This window comes from Saccoglossus kowalevskii, chromosome 19, assembly GCF_978046115.1.
Source record: "Saccoglossus kowalevskii chromosome 19, keSacKowa6.1, whole genome shotgun sequence".
Taxonomy (NCBI): Eukaryota; Metazoa; Hemichordata; class Enteropneusta; family Harrimaniidae; genus Saccoglossus; species Saccoglossus kowalevskii.
This window is the reverse complement of record NC_140659.1, coordinates 24,293,185-24,303,453: the sequence shown is the minus strand read 5'-3', so window position 1 is coordinate 24,303,453 and position 10,269 is coordinate 24,293,185. Positions and strand designations below refer to the sequence as shown.

General features: G+C 36.7%; 1 protein-coding gene across 1 annotated transcript; it reads right to left on the bottom strand.

Moving 5' to 3' along the window:
- Nucleotides 1-773: 773 nt before the first annotated feature.
- On the bottom strand, nucleotides 774-8,792 carry LOC100373700 (uncharacterized). Its single transcript, XM_002731434.4, has 10 exons — nucleotides 8,596-8,792; nucleotides 7,519-7,680; nucleotides 5,664-5,848; nucleotides 5,125-5,278; nucleotides 4,841-4,937; nucleotides 3,958-4,120; nucleotides 3,020-3,182; nucleotides 2,324-2,489; nucleotides 1,399-1,592; nucleotides 774-957 (listed from the first exon to the last, which is right to left on the bottom strand). The coding sequence occupies exons 1-10, from the start codon at nucleotides 8,765-8,767 to the stop codon at nucleotides 920-922; spliced, it is 1,494 nt and encodes a 497-aa protein (XP_002731480.1). The 5' UTR covers nucleotides 8,768-8,792; the 3' UTR covers nucleotides 774-919.
- Between the last annotated feature and the right edge of the window lie 1,477 nt (nucleotides 8,793-10,269).

Here is a 10,269-nt window from a genome sequence, read left to right as displayed (position 1 = left end):
CCTCCTGAATGACAACGCTCCAGTCCACAACTCGCATGTCGCCAGATCAGAAGCACGGCCGTGTGGCTAAGAAATCCTCCCCAATCCCCCTAACTCTCCTGACCTTGCACCCTCTGATTTTCATCTCTTCCCAGCCATGAAGTTGTGTTTGAAAGGAAAGCGTTTCCCAGATGATGCAGCCTTGATTTCTGAAGTTACGGCGTGGTTGGAGGACCAACCTGGGGTGTTCTACAAAAACGGTGTTCAGAGCTGCATCAAACGATGGGAGAAATGCATAACTCTGGGTGGTTTCTATGTAGAGAAAGACTAATAACTGTGCCAAGTTTCATTAATCTCCTGCTATGGGAAATGGGTCAGGGCATTACTTATTGAACGCCCCTCGTATATGACTTCCTTTCGTTACATAAAGTTACCGGTCCCCATCACATAGTTTGCATTAGGGTTTGAAGGCCCATCAACCCTTATGTAACAAGCTTTGAAATTAATAATTTAATCGACATTAATGTTCATTGTATGAAACACTGCATACTATTATTAAAGTCAATTTGTTATGACCAAACTGATGATGCAATAAACCAGTCTAATAATCGCGCCCTCTAGTAACGAAGTGTCACTGAGACGTAGAAATGACTCAGATTGGTGAACGTTTTATGATGTACTAGCACAACTTGTATTCAATTGTTCGTTTCTTGGTTGAATTTGATTATCCATCTACCTCATCACGATGATTTGTTGCTATATGACAGCCCTTCCAATCAACAAATAAATGCAAATTTGGTAACTTTATTTGATGATATTTATTCTAATGTACTAGAAGTTGTCTTTTACAATAATGAAGACTATACGAATTTAAGGCAATACATAAGCCATGTCGATGTGAGAACGGTTAAATAACTCAAATCTGGTCGTGAATTCCATGTTAAACTAGTATGCCTCTCAATATCAAGCTTTGTACACCTGGCAAATGAAAGAAGTAAATAGCTGTTAGAAAAGGGAAGACGTTTTATTTGAAAATATGTAGCCACGCAGAGGTCTCTCAATTACATCTAAATAATGTTTCTACGCGCGTTGTACATGCAGTATAGGACTTCACAGTGCGACGACACGTGGTATGGGACGGTGCGATATGACAGCACTTGACATGGGATGACGCGGTGCAGTGACTGTGGCGCTTCAATTCTATATACAAATTATAACTTGTAATTTATTTTTTTTTGGAATGTGAATGGAAGCGAAAAGTAATCTTCATGGCATCCACATAATGCCTGAACCTCTGGAACTATAAGGTTAGGGGTTCGTCAATTATCATCGGGTTTGATCATAGCGGGACAAGCTTAAATTCAGCAATTGTAAAATAGATTCGAAAGATGCATGTATTATAAATCACAACGTAAATACCTGCTACGAGGGTTTGGAAACCAGCGTTGTAGTCACACGCCACCTCATTCTTAACGTAGTCTTTGCGGTTGTCATCCCAATCATCAGAACAGTTTGGACCTCCTACCATAGCCCCACGCAGTAGGTGATGATTCGGACCATCATAGTTGAAACTGTTGGAGTTAGTGCATGTCTCGGTGATCACGGGACAGGAGCTATGTAGAAATAACAGTTAGAATACACGTTTACTGACTCAGTATTTGTATCAACTTCGCACGTGTCGATATTTGTAATTGCTCTGACGTGATGAGAACATGTTATTTATCATGAACTAAAAACGTTCTTACAGCACTTTCTCTAATAGGCATTTGCGCTGTTTGTTTTGCTATGTACAATACCAATCGTTTCTGCACATGCGTATGAGTGTTTTCATTTGTCATCGAACGGGTACTGTCTTAAGTGCTGCAAAATTGTAATCGAATTTCTTCTTCAACATACTGTACCAAAAGAATATATTAATTATTTGCTTTTTGTCTTGCATATGTAAATGGTAGGGTTATTTGAGCAGTAATAGTGAAATCAGGTAGGTGTTATACCAATCTTATAAACGCCATCTTGGGAGGTGAATTTTACGAAGCATTAATGGGCTAAAGTCTCATGAGTAGAGTAAATATGGAGGGGTTTAATGTGAATGTTGAGAGCTCAGAGGCCTGCCACAGTATGGCACATGTGGAGAGGTTTATGGACGGGAGACAATGGTGTGGATAGAAGGAACATTTGAGAATTACTTTTAAAGAGAGATGTCAAACTGTCAGTTGCAGGGAAACTGATTTTAATTTTTCGGTCACATCAGCGAGAAAATCAAGTGGTTATAAATTGGTTATTATTCTTTTTTTTAAATACTGCTCATTAGCTAACTCGCCGTAACTATGTCACGTGTTCTTACCTTCCCCTGTGGTGGGGACGAGTTGGTGGGTTTTCGCCAACTCCTACTACGTAACTATGGCCAGAGGAACCAAGAATATAGTCCAGTTGTGACTTGGCGAAATTCCTGTATGCTGGTGCTCTGATTCCGTAATGGGATGCAATAACTGCTAGGGCAGCAGAGTTACCTGGAATGAAATAACAGATTAATAGTATGTAGATTATATCAGTGCTCAATACCAAATATAGAACCAATTTTGAATTACCCAAGACAATAAGAAATATGAACAGAGGAATTCATCAACCTTTTATTTAATAAGAGGTGATTCTAAAAGTAAATGGTTTAACTTTAATTAAGTGTTTCCAAACTGTGTTTAGCCGGTGAAATATGACATTTCATTAATACATGTTCAAAGTTTGATGTTGGACGCAAATTGACGCTAAGCTCTCATTGGGAGCGTGGGAGCCACGAGATTTCTGACAGACAATGTTCCCCTGACATAAACAAGTCTCGTGACTCCTCTGCGACGAACATTTGGGTCTGAGGTCTATTAGATGCCAAAGTCTCATTTATTACTTATGGAGCAATTAGCGAAAGTCGTACGGGTTCGTTTTCCTGAGATACCATGGCACGTTGTCTAAGCACATGACTTTCATTCTATCAACAACCAGACTACAAATGTGACAGCACATATAACAGTAAAATAAAGTCACCTACCAGCCCATCGCAGAGAACCCCATGCGTCCCTGCAGGCAAGACCTTTAGGCGTGTAAGTCACAGTTCCACCCGGCAGCCAACCATTCATGTATGATTTGAAATGTCTCCAGTATTTCTTTTTAAGGTTTTTATTAATATCTTTGTGAATGTAGCCCATTAGAAGCTGAGATAAGAACACGAACAGTTACACATGTGTGACGAAGCATCCACCATGTGACGGATACTGGTATATTTATATATACCGAGAACAATAGATCGTCTAATATTCCAACTATTTGAGATATTTCCACTAATATATATCTTTTAGTATTTTACCTTATTGAACATAAATGTCAACTTTTGTCACATTTTACGAAACAAACCTTCATAATGTTTAAAGATAATCTGTAGCCAACGGTAAGTTATGTTTTGTTCAAAATTGACAAAGGAATTACAGAAAAAAAACATCAAAATGGCGGGACAAACTATGGTGTCAAAACACAACTCCGTTTATTCAAGACAGACCATTAATTAATTCGGTAGGCTGGCTAAGTTGGGCTATTGCGCATGCGCATATCATGGGTGATCAAAATAGTAAGGTGTTCTAATCTAACTTGGCATTTTCTAAAACCTGTTAGTTGGTCTGATTGTTTTTAAATAATCGTTATTTTACGACAATGTTTGCATTTATGTTTGAGAAGTACATTTATCTATATAAAGACAAACAGTTTTTGAACATATCAATCATCAATCAAATATTTTATTTTACCTAATAATATACACTTGTAGTTTACAAAACAAGAATCAATTATAAATAGGTAAAATAGGAACCAGAAATAGCCGTTGGCTAATCTAGTCTGATTCCTCAAAAAACAAATGAATTACACTATCTTTGAGGGTGATTTATAGAAGGCCAAAATGTAACAATGATCATAACGAATTGTCATGCTAAACCGTACCTTGAGTCCCTCTCGCTTGTCGTTCCATCCGTATACGTAAGATTTCCTGTTCAGGTTTTTTGAATCGTATAAGTTAACTGCCTCTTGTCGGTACCACTCGTCACCGGTCAACCAGTATAACCAGATGGCGGCCCATGCAACCTCGTCCCAGGCTCCGTTTGATCTACAGTTAAATATTTATATCAAACGAAATTAGTCGTTTTTATAATTAACTTCAACGATTCACGGGTATGCACAGAGTATTCAAGCATTTCAGTACAGTTTTGGAGTTCTTTACACAATTTTGGTATTTTTCATGCAGTTAGGCTATGCTTTCGGTTTTGTCATATTGGTACGGTGCGCATACTAACTACGGCAATGTATATAAACTAGTAAATAAACAAATTTTAATCGTGGAAGTAAAGTTCCGTAGTATGACGTCATATTCATGATGGCGACCAATACACCGAAACAATGAGATTCAAATTTCAGTTTCCAACGCTTTACGAACAGTTTCGGAGCACCGTTTTCACTACTCTACTTATTTGTTGGGTTATTCGAGTGGAAAAAGTTTCATGGTTTGGCTGAACTGATAAAAAAATGCAATTTTTGGTCTGCACTAGTTTTAGTTCACCTTGTATGATAATAAGTAAGGTATCTTATAAATCATTAGTATTATACATATTACATTAGTATTATACATACTACATTAGTATTATACATACTACATTAGTATTATACATAAAATTACTAGTATTATACATACTACATTAGTATTATACATAAAATTACTAGTATTATACATACTGATGATTACACCACTGATGATTAAAAAAAAGGAACTACAGAAAAACAAGAGCTAAAGAACTGTAACTACCGACAAACAAACACAGTCACTTCTTACTTGTAATATATAGTTGGGGGATACAGTCCTGGATGGTTTAGTGCAAACATGAAGAGAGACTTCGCTTTATCTTCACACTCTGACGCGTAGTTTGTATCTGAAAAAAAGTACGAAATAAAAAAATACAGTTTAGTTTGTCAGTGTTTGTAGTCTGGCATTAGTAATTGTAATTCGAGCTCAAGTCAGGTTTTAAGTCGAGGAACTCAGTTATATCCATATATATTAATACGAGTAAGTTGTCTATTTTAGTGTAGGTCTGTTGCTATCGACTCATTATTACTTACCGAAATGTTCGAAAACTTTGGCGCATCCAGCCAAAGCAGCTGCTGTTTCACCTGCAACGTCAGCACCAGAGTCCTCTATTTGGTATGATGGTCGTGTTGATGAAATGTTTTCTGGTCGATTCCATTGACTGTGATCAACACCAGGATCGCCGACCTGGTGGTGGGCGGATGTAAATAAAATGGTTACTTGTTTCTGGTCAGGTTTAGTAGGTACATGAAATTATTATGCTAATTATTTGGAAAATTCACACGTTTCCGTGACGTCAATGAAAGGTCTAAAGGACGCCATTTTGAAGCGTTGTTATTGTTTTTAATCTGTGGTCATAACGTTCCAAATAAAGAAAATGCATGGCTACTGCCATGCCATGAATACACGACCAAACAAAGTTTCCATCTGAAAAGGATTTGTCACAGCAATCTACGTCATGTGAAGTCACAGAAGCGCCCCTAAGCTAGAGGGCGCACCTTGCAGCAAAACGATTACGTGCCGTACGCCCTTATAGTATCTACCAAATATGCACTCAAACTGACTGGCTCACCTGGTGATAAAACACATCAGCACTGGGGTGACACTTTATGAAATAGTCACAATTCCATTTCAAAAGGTCCCTGGTGCTTTTGTCTTCCCCTGCATCAATATATGCATCTTCGAATTCGATGTAACTCCATGCCATCATAGTTGTAGTCCAGGCCATTGGAAGGTTGAACTTGATGTGATCACCAGCTGTAATTTGAATGAATGAATGAAATTTATTTCACCAAAAAATAAAACATTAAAGGTAGAAATTGTACAGGTAATAAATATATATAAATAAATAACGAATTCTACTTAGCGTACTTTGCTTTTTTTGACGGGGATTACAGATATAGTTCATCAGAACTATTCGAGTCCGTAACCCCTGTATATATATTTTCATAGTTTAATCACACAAATCTCCAAATGAAAGAGAAACAAAAATTACAAATCAAATATTGAAGAGATATTTATATTTATTGCTGAGATCAAAGACAAATAAACAAGTTTGTAACTTGCAGAGAAAAAAATGTCTAGTATTCTTAGTTTTTGAAAAAGAGGAACAGCATGGGAATACGAATCAGAGAAAGTGATGAGACGTACTATTTGTTTCTGTAAGAGATATATTGGTTGAACTAGAATAGCATATGTATTACCCCAGATTTCGAGGCAATATGTAATGTGTGGAAGAATTAAGGAGTTGTACAAGAGAATAAATATATGTCTAGGTAAAATAACGTAGTTGTAAAATTAATCCAATTTTTGGTGCAATAACTTTGCAAATGTTATCAATGTGAACTATCCATGACATATTCTGGTCAATAGAGACGCCAAGGTAATTGACGATTTAGAAACAGAATAAATGTTGCCATCTTTTGGCGTCTTTCCATTATTCGAAATCGTTTTAGTTTGCATATAATTACGTTCATTTAATTGTGATACATCAGTTATTTTAATAATGCATATTATTGCTTTTTTTATTTTTTATATTATGGCAGTAAAGTGCATTAAAGCAATGTAATATTAATATTTAAATATACTGTGTAATAACAAATCCTCGTAATTCTGATTGATCTATGCAAGCATCCTGTGATTGAAATTTTGATACCGTGACTGATTAATTGTATATCTTATCTAAGATATAATAATATGTTATACAACCGTCTATACGTCAAGAAATATATCTAATCCTCCCACTTTGTTTGCCTAGTGGCCATTTAAAACGGATCGTGTACATACCAAAGATTTCCCTTCACAATTAATTATCACTTTACTAATGTATCCCAGAATACCGTAGATATATTGATGTATTGTTTTCCAAATCGATGACGGCATTAGTAGTTCACGCACAGCGATCAATTATGCAACGAAGACACGACGCTCTTCGAAGACGTTAATATGGTTTCTTAGTTTTATTGTGTTTGCAAAAGCAGAGAAACGGATAAACGGAATAGCAGGATTAGTGCGTACTACCAGCAACTGAATGCGTTGTAGACTGAATTAGTTCGCCACGTCTGGCGTGTTTAAAATGTAAATCATGGTTATTAGATAAAGCATACCAAGTATATAATAAATTTTCTTGGGTTTGAATGTGACAATCTGTTGATGAACACGTCGAATGACGACTTATTATACATATTTGGTTGTTTTTCCTTATCATACTATTAAAAGAAATGACATAAATTGACTTGTCTTATTTCGATATGACGTAATAAGTTTGTTTCATGTAAAATATTTATGTGATATATTATTAAAATTATTCACTATACACAGAAAACTGAATCATGATTCTCAATAGTACACGTACATAGTACGCGTGAATTAATAGGTCAATTCGCTCATGATGATATGTGTATGTGGGTAAACTGAATACAACGTACCATCATACATGCCCCCGCTAAGGTCTTCTCCGTTCGCACCTGTGTCAAACTGTGCAATATCTGGTTTACGCCATTGTACTCGCCCATCTTCGGGCACTGGCCCTGAACGCTGGGCTTCGAAGAACTCAACTGAAGCAATTAGAGCATCGCGGTAATCATAACCTGGAAGGAGGATAAACATTTTTTTATACGACATATCAATTTGATTTTCTTTCTGAATTATCTATCAATGCACAAAATAATGAGCAAAACATATGAAGCGGCGAGTCGTACTTCGATGAGTATTCAACTGGTGCAACCGGTTTGGAGGCGTGTTTTTGTTTTTTTTTGGCCAGAATGTGTTTGGAGAACAACAGCTATAACTCGTATATCAAACGACCCATACTTGTACTCCGCTTATCGATTCCATCTTCCGCTTTGTAAACATCGTCATTATCAGGTACATGGGGACTTAGGTCATCATTGGGCCGGTTAGGAGGCGGTTGCTCGTACAATTCTCTATGAACATGTACTGCATGGAGGTAAAACCGGGATTCGAAATTAGCGGTGGTACTGCGTCCGAAAACCACCATATATTCATTTCCTCACTTAAGATTTAGTCATCGGTCATCGATTTTGACGACCACTCAGAAACTCGAAATTATGAAACTAATATGTTTATGTAAAATAAACTGCAGCTACAATCAGTCGGTTGTTTAAACGATATTGAACACTAGAGAATGTTTTCTTTCCTTAGTAATGTCATGTTTTGCGGTTGCAAACTCGTTCTTAAGGTATTTCGAATCGGAGGTTGGCATAAAAAATGCACATTTAAAACGTATCAAAATCATGAACCCTATATCACACCATCTATTGTGAATCAAATTAGGTGGGTTCTGCGTCGGCTTATAAATACGCTTTAGATTTTGGGAAAGTGCGTCAAAAGTACAGATGGTGATTTCTGCCCTCTGTGTTTCTAAATGTCGTTTCGTCTATTTTGGACGGATAATGATGATTTAAATCGTTTTGTTTTAGTGAGGGGAAAGGCTGCTTAATCTAAAACTCAATGACACACACAAAAACGATTGAAGTTCATACCTGTACTACGCTTATCTATTCCACCATCCACTTCGTAAACATCGTCGTTATCGGGTACGTCAGGACTTGGGTCATCCAATGGCAGATTTGGAGGCGGTTGTTCGTACACTTCACTACGAACATATACTGCAAGAAAATACACTAGGGATAAAGCAAGTGGTAGACGAGACATGACTGCTCGACCGGGTCTCGATTCTTGATGATGGCGAGACAGTCGAACATCCACTGTTTATATACCTTTTTCTGAATATTGGAAATAAAAGGTACACATACATTCGTGTAACTCGTTATTCTGTGTTCGGATTGCAAATAAACCTCCCATCGACCAGACTATTGTGAAATTGCATTTCCTGTTGGGGACAAACAGTTGGGGACAGTTAAATTCCTTTTAAAAAACAACGGACCCCACGTCTTATGGTATTATTTCGGAAATAAGGTGAGAAGAATTGATGGCGAGGTCGTTTATGTTCCAATATTAAAAAAAAAATTGTCTCGCTGCACGAACCATCAAAAATGTATACCAAACAAAGTGGTTCTCAAAAACGAATAATAGAGAATCAAATTGCGGTATTCAACATCCCGAAAAGATGACAATCGTTATGTATCGTGACGTAACATCTTAATTACTTAAGTGTTTGCAGTTACCACACTACTTTACAGCACGTACGCTTTAAAACATACAATTAAGAGATATCAGTTACCAGGTTAGGGAAAGAGCGTCTGCCAAATAAAGCCTATAAAATGCTTTTAAATATGCACAATAATGGCAAACGCACATGGGCTACTGAAATAATGCTCCTATTAGACAATTTAGGTTTTGGCACAGTCTGGAAAAATCAAGGCGTTGAAAACAGTAAAAATTTTCTATTAGAGTTCAAAAGCCGTGCGCAAAATGAAGGTAAAAGAATTTGGTACTCGGATATACGTACGGCGGATAAAAAAACAGATCATTATCGACAATTTAAATTTAACTCTGGCAGAGAAATGTACTTAAAGCTTTCAGTCAACACAAAACTTCGTAGAGCATATGTCCGTTTAAGATGTTCAGATCACCCCCTAGCTATAGAAGTCGGTAGACACAAAAGAATCGCCAGAGAGTATAGAATTTGCGATCTATGTTTGTCTGAAATTGAAGACGAGTTCCATTTCCTTCTAAAATGCCCAAAACTCAGCATATTCAGGCAAACATTTCTCCCCAGTCTCTCCAGGACCATGCAGCAAACACCTTGCAGGATTTTCACAAGATAATGGCATCAGACAACCCGACTGATATTGAAAGTGTTGCTTTATTTTGTTTTGATGTATTTAAAATTTAAAGAGAAATTGTAATTTAAGTCTTTTATATTTTATTTTCAAACCTATGACAGAAATGTAAGGATTTATTATTATTTGCGTACATGGGCCAGAGGCCTAAATACGAATAAAGTTATTATAATTAAGAGATATTTCCTTTCATTTTGTTGAAGGTTGCATTTTTAGTCTCCATCTTGAGGTTAATGACGAAATGTTCTTCAGATAAAGGTGTTTCTTCTAGTATTATGTTACTTAATTTAAAATGAGTTTCGATAAATAATGATTTGATTGACGTATCAGTATTTCTAGTGTCCAAATGCGATACCCTCATCGGAGCTTAAACTTTGCGAAAATACTCATCTGTTTTTACTCATATATATA

Coding starts and splice junctions, on each gene's coding strand:
- LOC100373700 (XM_002731434.4), bottom strand. CDS start 8,767: ATGTCTCGTCTACCACTTGCTTTATCCCTAGTGTATTTTCTTGCAGTA. Junction 5,849..7,518: donor TAGCGGGGGCATGTATGATG/GTACGTTGTATT, acceptor TTCAAATTACAG/CTGGTGATCACATCAAGTTC. Junction 4,121..4,840: donor CCCCCAACTATATATTACAA/GTAAGAAGTGAC, acceptor ATTTAACTGTAG/ATCAAACGGAGCCTGGGACG.